The sequence below is a fragment of the Sprattus sprattus genome, assembly GCF_963457725.1.
Source record: "Sprattus sprattus genome assembly, chromosome: 7".
In the NCBI taxonomy this organism is placed as follows: domain Eukaryota; kingdom Metazoa; phylum Chordata; class Actinopteri; order Clupeiformes; family Clupeidae; genus Sprattus; species Sprattus sprattus.
In genome coordinates this window covers 19,939,064-19,954,419 of record NC_137926.1, presented here as the reverse complement: position 1 = coordinate 19,954,419, position 15,356 = coordinate 19,939,064, and the positions used below count along the sequence as shown (strand labels likewise).

Genomic DNA, 15,356 nt, shown 5'->3' with positions numbered 1-15,356 from the left:
TACCGGATTCGGGCCGGATCAGGGCCAGACCTCCTCTGCTATCTCTTTTCGGGGGACTTTACGGTCAAATGACTAGAGATTCTAGGGACGGCGGGAGATTCTGACAGGGCCTGCTTTCCTGTGGGCTGAGACCTAAGCGTCTTTGACGTGTGGCAGACACCGAGAGGAAACTCAATGCGCACAGTGCAGGGTACTAGGAGGCGGCTGGGGGGGGGGGGGAGATGGTAAACCGCTTTTATCTGTGGTCAGCCCAGTCCTGCCACGGTGTATCTATTTGTTCCCTTATGATAGTTAATATATCGATACAAGCAGTCGCAGTGCTAAGGTTAGTCCAAATCTGCTATATATGGGAAGGTCACAAAGGAATTTTTGAAGAGGAGGATTTGGTGTTTTTTTTCTCCACTGAGGCTTTTCTTCATTTTTAACCCTCCATGATGGATTCCTGGATCTCAGTTTTGGTAGAATTCCATTGCTTTCTCTCTATGGAAGGCATTGGATTTAGTTGATGGCTTGAAGGTTCAGGGTTCAAACTTCTTCTTTTATTTGTAACTGTAAAATCGTAGCATCACCAGGGATTACAGATTACTAGTTACCGCTAGTTAGTAAATGTATTGAGTAATGTAACTATTTAAATTACTTTGTTATGTAACTCATTACATTTGATTATTTTTTGATTTGTGCAAATTCAAACAAGAATTCTGAAAAGAATATATTTGGGTTTAACCCCATTGTAATCACCAATATTTTGATTAGTAACTAACTTAATTACATATTTATTTTCATTAACTGTAAAGGATTTCACCTTTTAAGCCTGTTGATTTTGATATTCCACTAAATGTTTATCCCCTTTGTCCTGTAGGACTATCGCAGAGTCCAAGAAGAAGCACGAGGAGAAACAGCTGAAGGCCCAGCAGCTTCGGGACAAACTACGCGAGGAAAAGACCCACAAGCTTCAGAAGCTTCTGGAAAGGGTGAGCAGTGTGGCCACTCAAACATGCCTCACACTCATTTCACTATCTTACTGCCAGAACAGTGCCCCCTGCCAGATGCAGCTGAGAGGGAGGCTAATTCTGCAAAGCAGTCTTGCCCCCATCCTTTACCTGATGTGGCCGTGGGTCTGGCATGGACCCAGTGTTCGGTTCCAGACCCAGACTCCTGGTCTGGTGTCTTATCAGCTGCAGCCCACCCATATCTGTCATCATCAGTTGTGGCTGCTGTCAGTGTAGAGCCTGATAGCATCACTGAGGCCCTCACTGTGTCTAGCAGCTGATGGAGCAACAGCTCTGGCTGTGGTTCAGGGTGTTGCCAGCTCCCTACTCCAGCTAGGGACCAAAAGGCAGTTTTCTCTCTTGCTTTCTTTGTACTTGTCTTCCTCTGCTCCCCTCCCATTTCCCTTCTTTCTTCTTTCTTTCCTTTCTTTCTTTCTTTCTTTCTAATCTTGTTTTAAATAAAGGTTTTTAAAAGTCGGTCTCCCTCTCTCTCTTCCTCTCTCTTCCTCTCTCTTTTCTCTCTCTCTTTTCTCTCTCTCTCTCTCTCTCTCTCTCAGGAGAAGGAGGTAAGGAAGTGGAAGGAGGAGCTGCTGGACCAGCGGAGGAGGATGATGGAGGAGAAGCTGCTCCATGCTGAGTTCAAGCGCGAGCTGCAGCTGCAGGCCATTGTGAAGAAGGCTCAAGAGGAGGAGGCCAAGGTACAGGGCCGTGTTTTGAGAGATTTGAAGAAGAGCCTAAAATACTCATTTGATAAGATGCTACGTGATCACTTTTGCCTCCGCATGTAGGCTGGCTGTGAGGCAGCTGCTGCCCTGTGCTGTCAGATGTCAAATACTTTTAGACACGCAGTGTGAGCTTCAGCAGCTGCATTTGCAATATTTTAAGTGGCATTACCTTTGACGTGTCTCTAGCTAAGAAGTTGTTGCAGGTTCGCGTATCTCATGTCACCTAACTGTACAGGGCTGTCAGTGAAGGTTGCTGGAGGTTTTAGACTGAGGCTCCGTCTTTGGCTTTGCAGGTGAATGAGATTGCCTTCATCAACACGCTGGAGGCCCAGAACAAGCGGCATGACGTGCTGGCCAAGCTGAACGAGTACGAGCAGCGGCTCAACGAGCTGCAGGAGGAGCGCCAGAGGAGGCAGGAGGAGAAGCAGGCGCGCGACGAGGCCGTGCAGGTACACAGCACACTCACACATATACATGCATGCATACATACTGTGTGCACTGGTGTACTTCTTTATTTGACCTGTGTGTGTGTGTGTGTGTGTGTGTGTGTGTGTGTGTGTGTGTGTGTGTGTGTGTGTGTGTGTGTGTGTGTGTGTGTGTGTGTGTGTGTGTGTGTGTGTGTGTGTGTGTGTGTGTGTGTCTGGTGTGTGTGATCAGGAGCGTAAGAGAGCTCTGGAAGCGGATAGGCAGGCTCGTTTGGAGGAGTTGTTGGTGAGGAGACGCGAGCAGGAGGCTCGAATCGAGCAACAACGACACGAGAAAGAGAAGGCCAGAGAGGATGCTGCGAGAGAGAGAGCCAGGTCAGTCTCACACACAACACACACACACTCAAATGTAAAATTAGAAGGCCAGAGAGCATGCCTGCAGGAGAGTGAGCACACACACACACACACACACACACACACACACGCACACACATGCACACACATACACACACACACATGCATGCAAACCAATCCAGAGAGGAGAGGGAACATCCTTAAATGTCCAGAGCAGAAAAGCCAGAAAGGCAGTCCTGTTACATCTCAAACACACAAGCGCACCCCCACACACAGGCCACAGATATTCACCTCCACAACAACAACAGCACGAGAGGCATGCGATTCAAGTTCATGTAGCCTGATTCAACCCCTGGCCCCTTTACACTTCTCCTCACCTTACGTCAGTTCGCGCTCTCCCTCCCTCCCTCCCTCACTCACCGACTCTCAGTCACTCTCACTCTCATGCTCTCATCTCGCTCCGTCTCCCTTCCCCCCCTCTGGCTTACTGGCCAGGGCACGGGAGCCTGTGTCAGCAGACAAGGGAGGAAGGACACAAGGGCTGATGGGATGGTTGGGAGGATGGGGGTGGGGGGTAGCACGGAGAGCAGATGAAGCAATCGAGACTTTAAGTGAGAAATTAGGTGTGTTTTACTGACGTCAGGGAAAAACTGCTGGCCGAGGAGGATAATTGCCAGATAATACAGTCTGTCTCCATCTCCCGAGCCTTACCAAAGGAGATGTTTGATTTGCAAGAAGACATTTGAGTCAAAACAAACTACCTATTTGTTTAAGTTGTGTGTTTCCCTATAAACATTTTGAAACCAACCTGGAACCCTCACAGCAGAATATTGCATAATCGCCTACTGACTAGCCAAGTTGTTATCTTTGTGTGTGTGTGTGTGTGTGTGTGTGTGTGTGTGTGTGTGTGTGTGTGTGTGTGTGTGTGTGTGTGTGTGTGTACGTGTACAGAGACCGCGAGGAGCGTCTAGCGGCTCTGAGTGCAGCTCAGCAGGAGGCCATGGAGGAGCTGCAGAAGAAGATCCAGATGAAGGTGAGGGAGAGGGAGCTGGAGCGCCCATAGGGTTTGAGTCACACAAGCGACAAACACTCCCACTGCTGACACCAATCTCTCTGTATTTTCTCTTCTCCTGGCCCTTATATCCTTGTCCTTCCTGTGCCTGCGTTGGGTGTTTTCCCCTCATCTCTTGTGTTTCTTTTTCTCTTTTATTCTTCGTCGTCCCAATGTTACCCCCCTCCCCCCACCAGCATGATGAGAGTAGCCGTCGGCACATGGAGCAGATTGAGCAGAGGAAGGAGAAGGCTGCTGAGCTCAGCAGTGGACGTCACGCCAACACCGACTACGCCCCCAAGCTCACGCCGTACGAGCGCAAGAAGCAGTGCTCCCTGTGCAATGTTGAGGTGCGTACCTGGCCTCTCTACTCACTCACTCACTCACTCACTCACTCACTCACTCAGTCAGATGAATACACACGGCTGAGTTCCTCTGTCATCCCACATAGATTTGTAAGGTCCGCTTGTCCAAAACATTGAAGTCTGCTGCGCTGAATAGGGTTCTCTACCCGCCAGCTATGGATTAATACTCCTTTTTTATATATTCCATTCCATAAGCCGTTTTTTCATGTTGTGACTGTTTGGACTGTAAGTAGCTGGAAGTCTCGGCAGTAGAATCTGCCCAGTAGGCACCAGCGTCTCAAACTGGCACGCGCTGCCCAGCACCAGCGTCTCAAACTGGCACGCGCTGCCCAGCACCAGCGTCTCAAACTGGCACGCGCTGCCCAGTAGGCACCAGCGTCTCAAACTGGCACGCGCTGCCCAGCACCAGCGTCTCAAACTGGCACACGCTGCCCAGCACTTGTTTTCTCTCTGCCCTCCGTGGCTTGGCAGGAATCACACGTAAAACTGCTGACTGGAAGGTGATTCAGAGGATTTTTAGAAGAGAATGCATTTAAATGAGGATTTAACTGCATTCATTAAACATGAACCCTAGGGATGAGATTTATAGCCAGCCATGATTATGCCCTTCTGATTTATTTAATTATTTATTTTCTTGCATTCTGTTTTTTTTTTTTTTTTTGTAATGACAGGCAACAAATCTTTACTCCCATTTATCAGCGTTGGCCATGGCTTTCACTGCCACAAGGGTGAGACACCTTGGAGCTTCACACTGACATCCGATTAAGGCCAGTGGGAGGAGGGAGAGGAGGGAGATGAGTGAAGCTCGGTGGTGATGCCGTGTGTGTGTGTGTGTGTGTGTGTGTGTGTGTGTGTGTGTGTGTGTGTGTGTGTGTGTGTGTGTGTGTGTGTCCGCGTGTGTGTGCGGGGGGCGCGAAGGGACGAAATCTTGTTAGAAATGTCAGATGACCTTGGCCAGTGAGTGACACCAGCGATCATCTTTAGGTCAGCGGGAGGCACTCTATTTAATCACGTTAAAGCGCAGGCCATCCCCACCCAGGCTTTGTTCCAGGGGAAAACAATACACCCTTCTCTCAACTTGTCCATGTTTGTGCGCAAAAATCCACACGCGACCACAACCCTTGCCTGCTCAAACCTTTTAACGTTAGCTAGCTTGTGGCCTTTGGGTATGTCGACAGGGTGTCAAAGGTCAAAGGGATGTGCCCGTGAGAAAAAAACAAGACTTGCGATCAAAAATACCATCAAGAAAAAGATACGTAGTCTCTTCACAATGGATGCTTAATGTTGGCATCAGAAAGGCTGTATCATTTCTTCTCCTAAGTTCAATTCAGTTCATGTAACCATATGACTTCATCTCACTTCATAAACATCTCCACCGTGATGGATACTCTCACTCGTTGCTTTCATGCGCCGACTCTTTTATGTGGTGAAGGTGTCTCGTCTTCTAGAGCTGTGGGAAGAGACGTAACGAGAGTGAAAAGCATCTCTGGTTCTCAACATATGTTCTGTCACCTGAGTCTCCGGTCGTCACTGCGGAGGACAATAGCCCATCCTGTGCCTCTGTGAACCTGAAGCATGGCTCAGTGCACCCTGGGAAAGGCAGCATTTAAAACTGCTCTCTTCACAAACATGAGAGAGCCCCCCTCCTGAAGAGGGGTTTTAGATGGGCTGCGTTTGATCCCACTGACATTGAGATTCACTCAACTTGTCTGTGGATTCTATTGGCCAGTAAGAAGCCTATATTTTAAATAAAAAAACACATTGAAATGCTTGTAGACTGCGAGGTCCTCGTAGTTTAGAATGTGTTTTAGAAGTACTTAGAAATTACCATGTAATTGTAGGAGGGTAGACTGTAGCTACATGTATTGTGAAAAAAATATCAGGACTCCCTGTTTGAAGTTTAAACTTCTGACAACAAACTACAAAGCTCTCAGTTGACACAATAGAGCGTTTTCATTCAGGGTGAGGAAGTAGAATCTCTCGACCCTGTGGCCTTGTGAAACGCTTTGATATGTTTACCTTTCACAGTTCCCCATGGGGCACCTGACTTCCGTGCTTTTGTGTCCTTCCCTTGTCTTCTCCCTTATGACCCCTCTGTGTCTGTGTCTGTGTGTGTGTCTGTGTGTGTCTGTGTGTGTCTGTGTGTCCAGATCACGTCCGAGGTGCACCTGTTCAGCCACACCAAGGGCAAGCGGCACCAGCAGGCAGTGCGGGAGAGCAGCAGCATCCAGGGGCGAGATCTGTCCGACGAGGAGGTGGTAAGTACCTCCAAACCTCTATCCTTCAATTCACACGAACACTTAAGTGCCCTCACACACTTCATGTCCCAGACACAAGCACAACCTCGAACTGACATACACTGACTGCCCCCCAAACAGAAACCTAGAAGAACACACACTCGACATCACCATGGTACTCTCCTTGTCTTTAGTTTTCACCCCGATATATATCCAGTGAGTGGACTTTCAATTGCAGCCTGCTAACCAACTTTGTATTATGTGAAGAGCTCTCTCAACCCATTCTTAAGTGTAGCACGTTAGCGCTTATAAATGTCATTCCATGGGTAACCACATTCAAGACAGAAGAGTGACATTTTTATTCTGTATCCTTCCATCATGACCGCATCCACGCCACACTCTCTCCTCTGCATTTCATTTTCCCGTCATTTCATTTAATCACAATCACCCCCTCCCATCACACACACACACACACGATCAACTCATCACGAGCTGATGCTACCGGTCGTCTGTTCTCTTCTCTTTTTTTTCAATTTTTTTACCACCTCTGGACAAATAAATGGACGTGAAAATGTAAACAGTAATAGAGTTCAGTGACACTACCAGGAGGGAGGGGGGTGGGGGTGGTGACATCACCCCTCTGGAACCCTTTTGTGACCGAGAGTGTGTGTGTGTGTGTGTGTGTGTGTCCAACCCCCCACAGCCCTCTTTGAATTGGCCCTCGCTCGTTAAAGATGGAGTTGCTTGACAGCAATATGAGATTGCCTCGCTCGTCCTGCCTCTTTGTGCGGCTGACAACTGTTGGTGCTATATGCTGCACCTTTGGCCCTGGTCCCTCCCTCATCGGTAACCTCTTTTTCAGCGGGTAATTTTTAATGTCCCCCCACCACTCTAAATCATTACCCGCTACACCAGCAGCTATTTGTCTGCCTGACAGTGTAATAAACAAGGCCAAGGCAACTTTATAATGCCACACCATCACCATCACCTTTTCACACTAAGCATCCCACCATGGTGAAGCCTATTTTTTTTTTTTTTTAATGATTAAAACATTGTGTCTTTCCCTAGTCTGAGTATTTGAAAGCTGTGCATTCTAACGAAGACTGCTATTGTGACCATCCAAGTAATGTCACCTTGGGAAATCATCTCTTTTTTGATGAGTTAGACTGTTTACTTTTCCAAATACACGAGAAGGTATGGATTCTACTGTAGAACATGTTTTGTCTATGATTTGGGAGGGATGCAAATGAAGATTATGTTTAGTCTGTTGGACACAATATATTTGCCTACATCTACAGCATGCAACATGAAAATGTAGCGTGGCTTTTGTCATGTCCTGCCAAGGTCATTTCCATTTTCTGGTGGAAAAAAATGGGAAATTGAAACTGGGGAGCAGTGTACTATACAAATCTTTACTCTCTGTTCAAGTAATCGAAAATGGACGCAATCCCCTGCCAACTCGATCTTGGCTTCACACACACACACGCACGCGCACACACACACTGTAAGGGTAGCGAGCCAGAAGCGAGGACTTTTGTTTAGATAGACTCTCGGTAGCAAAGGCTTTTCTTGATATTTATGTCCTCGCAGGTTTTGGCTGTGCCGTATTTCATTCATGCAACCGCCAACTCTTTTCCAGTCGGGACTTCCATAACTCTTGTCGGAGTGAAAGATTTTTAATTAAAATGAGGCCGGCTGGCTGAACCGGGCCGAGGTCAGAGGATAGTTTCTCAGCCATGAGCGGGCCGCTGTGGCCCCTACGTCCTGGTATTTAGACTCATTCTGCCATTTTAAGGACCGAAGCGGGCAAAATTGAAAATAAGGCGATTATCAACAGTGTTTGAGGAATCGATGTGGCTGGCCGGAGGTGAGGGGAGGTTTGGGGGACACAGTGGGGATGGCCATCGCTCTACTTAGGCTTATTGGGTGTGATCTTTGCGACTGCGATGTAACGTATGGTGCACCCGTGACCCTCCTCGCGCGCAACGCATTAGATTTGAATTTATGGCTCACCCTTGACTCCGCACCAAAAACAACCACTGACCTCTCGACAGCGGGGGAGACGGGGGCTTCCCTGAGACTCCAGGTTCTGAGGGGAGCCACCGCTGAGGACGTGGAGACACCAGGGGCAGAGAGAGTTCATGAGGCATAAAGTCCATGTCACATGCCTTGTAAGTACTGAAAAAGCCCATGAAGTCAAGGTTTGATGCAGGTTCATATATTTAGCTTGCATATAATTAAGCGCAATTATTTTGCGCCAGGTGATTGCAGCAACTGTTTGTTGTGAATAATGTTAGGTTGGTGTCTCCACGTCCACAGCTAGGTGCAGAGCCTCTGTGCCTTGAACATTTCTTGGATGTGTGTATAACAACATAACAACTATACAGAAAAGTAGACTTTGGACACCACATTCACACATTTGACTAGTGACCAGTATGTCCAAGAGCTGTGTTTTGCACACAAAGCTCTAATAAGGACTCACTTGGAGATCAGTGGAAGACTAAGAGCCACTTGTGTGCAGAGCATGGATCGATTGTATAGACCTGGAGAGGATTCCTGCCATTTCTGCCCGGGAAATACCAAATTGAGCAGTGACATCTTTAAGAAACGTCATCCCATGGGTGTTCCCTTCCAGCACCATTTATATGAAAAGGCATTTGGGTGCCAAACTACAGATACAGACTATCTATGCGGACTGGTGGATGTGCCCAGCTTGAAAACCGCCAGATCATGCACAAGTTTAGTGAAGGGCACAAGCCTCCTCATGGATGTTTGTGTCAAAGCTAATGCCTTTTGGCCCGCACTGCTATATTACCCTTATAAATAGGCTATATAGGAAATGAAAAAAATAATATAATATATTGGTAGGTGATACGATTATGAATGAAGAAATACATTTAAGAATATCTCTGGAAGTTAAACAACATCCTACATTAGCACCTATATATTGTTGTGTTCTTTAAAATATAAATACCTAAGCCTGGATTTTGAATGTTTGAAATTTTAATTTTCCTAATTACTGCACATATAAGATCTGCATCAGCCATGCCTCTCGTGGGCTATACATAGAAGTAGTACCTTTAGCAGTTCTAGGTGAGATTGCGTTGACTTCAGAAGTAGAAAGTGGAGTAGAAAGTCTGTTTGCTGTCATGTTCCGCTGTTAAGTGCACTTTAATTCACCTACATGTAGCCTAAGGGTATGCGCTTCTATCAGTAGGTCGTGGTTCTTGAGAGTTTGAGCTTGATTTAATTACCTTCAGAAGGATAACGTATTGCAAACGTGTAACACATTGGGAGCTCAAAACACAAATGGCTTGTTGTCTTATGTTATGTGGTGCCTAAATGGCTTTTCGTATAAATGGTGCCGGAAGTGAGCACCCATGGTCTGACATTTTTAAAGATGTGCATGGGGACTGGCTGGAGCTAACCCTCCAAGTCCTGACCCCCTGGTGCAGAGCATCCTCCTTTCAAGGCCCATGTGTACAAAAAATTACAACATCCACTTTTTGACAATTAAAAACAAAAAGCAGCTGTAGTTGTCTGTCCTCCATGTTTGTTAACTTGTGTTGTTAGACTGCTGCCAAGCTAGTCTCATGCCTGCACATCCCACCACTGCAAGGCCCTCTTCTGCTTGTTGTGAGGCACTAATGGAAATTACCACAGAATTTTAGGAAGTACAGTCATATATTTAAATACAATTAATTGTCTATAAATAATGTAAGTGGTTTAAAAGTGTTGAAATCTATCTTTCAGGAATTATTCCCACACAGCCATGCCCATTAAATATACTAGTGTGTGACATAATGCATTATAAGATGACTGGGACAAAAGAAATTATGAGGGCATCATAAGAGAATCTAACATTAGGTATTGTGTGTGTGTGTGTGTGTGTGTGTGTGTGTGTGTGTGTGTGTGTGTGTGTGTGTGTGTGTCACCTGATTCCTAATGGTGTCTTGACATTATACCTGGATGACATACAGCTGTCTGTCTTCACAGCTTTCTGCTCTGCTTCTTTTGTGATGGACAAAAGACAGGAGGATCGGGGGGGGGGTAGAGCATATCACTTCTTGACATGGTGATCCTGGGTTTTTTCGACAGGCACAGGAGGTGCGATGTTTTGGGTAGTGTCCCATTACGTCCGCGCAGAATCATTCTGCCGTTATTGTCAGGCTGTCCTGCCCTTGGGGTCTGGTTTTTCTCAGTTTCTCCTCCTTCCCTCCTTTTTCTTCCTCTTGTTCCCTCTTTTTTTTTGTCTCTTTTGTTTGTTCTCCTACTCTCTGGTGGCTTTCTTGTTCTCTGACTCGGTTGCTGCAAGAGAGGGACAGCAAAGCCAATACGCTTACCAAACCACGCCCCCCTCCCCCCGATTTACAGATGTATTGTCTTTTTCGGTGTCGGCAGACACCTGTCTGTCATAAGGAGTCTTGATGGCCCGACACACTTCACTCATGTCGTGACAGTTGGCCTGGTTTTAAGTGGCAACAATAGATGGTAGTCCTGCGACTTTGATGCTTGTGTGCAGCAGCTGCTACGTTTTCTGTGTGTGTTTGGTGAAAACTAAACACACAGATGATGGCATGACTATGGCTATGGACTGGTGTTTCATGAGTCACTCACTAGACATTTAGATTGGAAGGATAGTTTTTCAGAGCAGCTATTTTTTCCCCATTAGCGGACACAAAAATCCAACACTGTTTTCCCATGCGGCGGTGATTTGACTAGGCTTTTTGTTAATAGCAGTCTGTTTCCCTTAGTAGTCGTTTAATATTGTTATTAGTGGTCTCAGAGTCTTTCATGCTAAGCCTGTGTGTGTGTATGCTTTGGTCACAGCGCTTGTATCCGCACAGATCTCATTGGGTAGTCCCCAGTCTACCCCCCCGCCACCCAGCCCCCCAGATATCATCTCAAGATGGACCGTGTCTGTGAGGTGTTACAGAAACAATCCCATTACAGCAGAGGGAGAAGAGGCAGATCGCCTTTCACAGAGATTACCCAGCAGATGCCACTCCTGAGAGAGGCCCAGTGGTTATGACTGTGAGGCCCGACTCTACAGTCCCCAGGGGGAAAGGGGTCTCTGTGCGCACACACACACACACACACACACACACTGCACATAGCTTACACACTCAGTACACACGCAGACACACACGCACACTTATCCCTCAGCAGGTAACACAATATGGCCCCAAATATACCAATGTCAAAGGAATGCTATCAGGCAGCAATCTTTTTGTCAGTGAACTAATTCATCAAGGACAGGTGACAAGCCCCCTTTTCTGTTAGGTCATTAAAACTGCATTGTGATGTTAAACCTGTGCTTTCCCAAACCAAGGAAAGTTGATCACCCCCCAGCAGAGCTGGACCGCATCATAGTTGGGTTAGTTGTCCTCAGAGTAGAGAGCCCCAGACATTTGTTTAATACAGCCTTCTAGCACAGGAATTCAACTTTTAAATGTATTTAGAAAGGAAATATATTAATCTATGCCTTTTTAAGGTTTATTTCCCAAATCAAGAGAATTGATTTCTTGTTTTAGAATAGCAGTCCATAATTGTACTATCAGTTGTTGTGGTCATTCAATTCTGAGAGTTGAGAGTTGTGAATGACTAAGAAAAAAAATCTCTATTCCAAAGTAAGACGTTTTGGTCTTCTGTTATATGAGGGAATGTGTTTATATGTTAGTGTATGTGTGCGTGTGTACGTGTGTACGTGTATACGTGTGTACGTGTATACGTGTGTGTGTGTGTGTGTGTGCCGGTATGGGTGTTTGTGTGTATGTGAGAGTGATAAAAGTATGTTTCTCTCTTCTCTCTGTATGTCAGTGAGTTGCACCACACTTATTCCCTCTCTCCGATTTAGTCTGTGTACATGTTTGTACAATGAAATTGTGCATTCCCTTTGCTTGTGTGTGTGTGTGTGTGTGTGTGTGTGTGTGTGTGTGTGTGTCTGAGATCCCATCCACCCATGGTTTCGTAGAGGTCGAGGGGCCCTCCGCTGCTGCTTGTCTTTCAGAGCGTGGCTGCTGAACTCTTGAAAGCCCCCATTGAGCTGGCAGGTGCTGGGCCAGGGCTGATGACCAGGGGGAAAGGCACCCCTCTGCCATCCCCAGGCCCAGGCCAGCCAACCCCCCCTCCCTGCCTCTCTCTCCCCTCCCCTCCCCTCCCCTCCCCTCCTGAATGGAAACTCTTATCTCCCCAGCTCTGCCATCCGCGGAGGTGCCGGATGACAGGGTAATTGGATAATTGGTTTCTGGCACATGCATCATGTCGTTTAAATCGAGTTACATCCGTCTCCTCCTCTCTCTCTTTCTGTCTCTCTCTCGCTCCCTCTGCATTTTGGCCCCTCTCTTTTCTTTGCATTTTCTTTACTTTCATTCCCCTTCTCTCTCTTCCTTTTTTCTGATGCTCTCTCAATGTGGAAATATCAGGGTCATCAAAGAAGCATGAGGCATGCTGGAGAGATGGGGTTAACTGTCCCAGTACCTTGTGTGTGTGTGTGTGTGTGTGTGTGTGTGTGTGTGTGTGTGTGTGTGTGTGTGTGTGTGTGTGTGTGTGTGTGTGTGTGTGTGTGTGTGTGTCACAAGCTGGAGATGCTCGGGTAATTACAGGCCACAATAGTGGAGTGTGGAGAGGTCGCCTACGCAGCGCTTTAACTCCCACACCTGCAGGATCAATGCACAGGTCCTGCTGCGCATCTTCACACTCTGGCCTAGGGACTTTCCACACAGGACCGTAATGATGTCATGTCTGAGGTTGTGCATGTGTGTCTGTTGATGTTCAGAGGTCCATACGCTGTAGCTTTTGTTACTGGAAAATATCTCGCAATAGTATTTCCATGCTTTATTTCACTGGCATTTATTTGTATTTCCTGTAATCCGTGGAGGAAAACAACAAAACATACAAAAATTGTCAATTTCTGAAACTGTTGGGAGTACTAGAAAGGCTTTCTTTTTGACCAAGTGGAATATTGTAGGGCTCCCGTGTCATGTTTTGAAATGTATCAATCGAAATCGCCATATTGATCCTAGTATTCATTGCCATCGCGCCACCTGGAGCAGCCATTCCCACAATGCACTTCACCACTCTGTCACCGGGTCATTCCTCACTTTGCTCATTAATCACCAACAGGACGAAAGGCTTGCATGGATAAATGTTTAGCGCCTGTGTCCGGGTGCCTTTTGTTTCACTGAATGAATAGGAGTTTGGGAGATGAAATGTGGCTTGCCATTTGTCATGTGTGACAGGAGCACCTCTCCTTGAAGAAGTACATTCTGGACATCGTGACGGACGGCTCGGTGCCGCCGGAGAGCGTGAAGGATGGGGAGGAGAGGCAGCGCGCCCGCAAGAAAGCCAAGAAGCTCCGTGCACGCATGAACTCCAGGTGATCAGCATCGCTTCTCCCTCTCTCTCTCTCTCCCTCTCTTTCTTTCTCTCTCTCTCTCGCTTTCACTCGGTCACTCCCCCCCTCTTTCTCACAGACTTGAATGCACACAAACACTATTTTTATTTCTTTTTTTTATGTTCTAGCATTCTGACCCACCTCTTTTTACGCTGCTCTGCTCTCCTCCCCCTCTCCCATCTCTTCTGGTTGCTTTTGCGCTTTCCCCTCTTTCATTCTACTTTCCCTCTCTCTCTGTCCCCCTCTCTCTCCCTGTCCTATGTCATCTTCTCGCAGGCTTAAAGGACAGTATGTCTGCTCAGGGCGCGGGCTCTTTATGAGTGACAGGGAGATGGAGAGCAGACGCCGGCTGCATCTCGCCTGTCGGCAGAATAACACTGATGAGCTTAATTTATGGCCACTTTCTGTGATTGGGGAGGAAAACTGAGAATCGATCTGAGCTGGAAGGGAGCGGGGGGACGAAGGTGGAGGGGGGGGGGGGGGGTCTCCTTCGTCCTCCACACACACACATACACACACACACACACACACACACACACACACACACACACACACACACACACACACACACACACACACACACACTCACACACACTCGTCGCGTTCACCTGTTAAGAGCTATTTTCCTAATTGGCTGCCAGCACGCTGCCAAAAGTGAAGCCTCCCATAGTGTACAATAGTATGTTAAAGTATGTGTAAACCATGCCTATTTTTCTTGCCCTGCTGCTATTGATTTTTAAATGAAGTATCAAAGAAAATCAATAGTAATCAACAAATAGAAGGCAACACGCCGCAGTGTCACATCCCTGGACCTGGGCTCAATCAATTTTGTAGCCCTGTCACAACAGTGAGTCGGGGGTGGGGTGTGTTACCGCCTAAAGATGTGGGGTGGGTGCATTTTGGGGAACTAAGGAGGTGTGGGTATGTATGAGTGTGGGCGTGGGGCGCATTGTGATTGGACCCTTTGGAGCCAGTAGCAGTAGTACAGTAGTACAGTAGTGACAGGAAGGTGGTCTAGCCTCACAGGTTATGACTTCATTGCTGCGTCCCCTGCCATTGTCCCAATGCCATAGCTCCTCGTGCATGTCAGTTTTAATCGTTGAACATGGAGGCGGTGTATGTCGTCTCTTTTCAGACTATAGACCCATTATATCTCTAAAATCTGTTTATTGCTATCCCTCTGCTTACATTGAAAAATAACAGACTAACAGAAACAACGCCAGTAGAAAACCTAGGCAAAGGGTTTGGCAGCAGTATCAGTCAGTGTTTTGTAACTCACTGTTGTTTCATGCACTGTTCCCCCCTGGCATTTTGGAATGCGCCATGTGACATTTAACAGTACAGATACAGATAGCGAAGCAGTGCTGGCAACAAATTCTCACCAGAAGTCACTATTGGCTCCATGAAAGGTTGCTTAAAGTTGCTACATTTCGTGATGACGTCATATACCACGGATGTTTCACAGCTAAATTCTCACAAGTTGGATATTTTATAGAATTGTTTTTTGGAGGAATGATGATGAGGAAATGGGTAGAGATGGTGTAGGGGTGAAATTATTTATTTTTTCAAATATTTTTTTGACTAGCTGATACACAAAAAATACACATCTTAAAAACATTTATATTTCCAACTCTCTACTCTAACAATTTTTTCTACACTCTCTGCAGTGCGCTTACCAGTAGCCTTAAGTGCCGTCAGATTTGACCATTATGGTCATGGACATGTAACAGAAGCCTACTGACTGTAAAATGCATAAATTGTTTTGGACATAGTTCATGAGTTGATATCACAGCGATGGGCATAACATAGGTTTG

The 15,356-nt window shown here is 46.7% G+C and overlaps 1 protein-coding gene across 1 annotated transcript in view; it reads left to right on the top strand.

The window, feature by feature from the left end:
- scaper (S-phase cyclin A-associated protein in the ER) overlaps window positions 1-15,356 on the top strand; it is a gene marked incomplete at its 5' end in the record, with an annotated part of 104,681 nt that overhangs the window by 27,241 nt on the left and 62,084 nt on the right. The window contains 8 exons of the mRNA XM_080841850.1: window positions 860-971; window positions 1,547-1,687; window positions 2,008-2,163; window positions 2,372-2,514; window positions 3,445-3,526; window positions 3,742-3,894; window positions 6,060-6,167; window positions 13,388-13,524. Coding sequence (XP_080697976.1) covers window positions 860-971; window positions 1,547-1,687; window positions 2,008-2,163; window positions 2,372-2,514; window positions 3,445-3,526; window positions 3,742-3,894; window positions 6,060-6,167; window positions 13,388-13,524 — 1,032 coding nt within the window. The remainder of the gene's footprint in view (window positions 1-859; window positions 972-1,546; window positions 1,688-2,007; window positions 2,164-2,371; window positions 2,515-3,444; window positions 3,527-3,741; window positions 3,895-6,059; window positions 6,168-13,387; window positions 13,525-15,356) is intronic.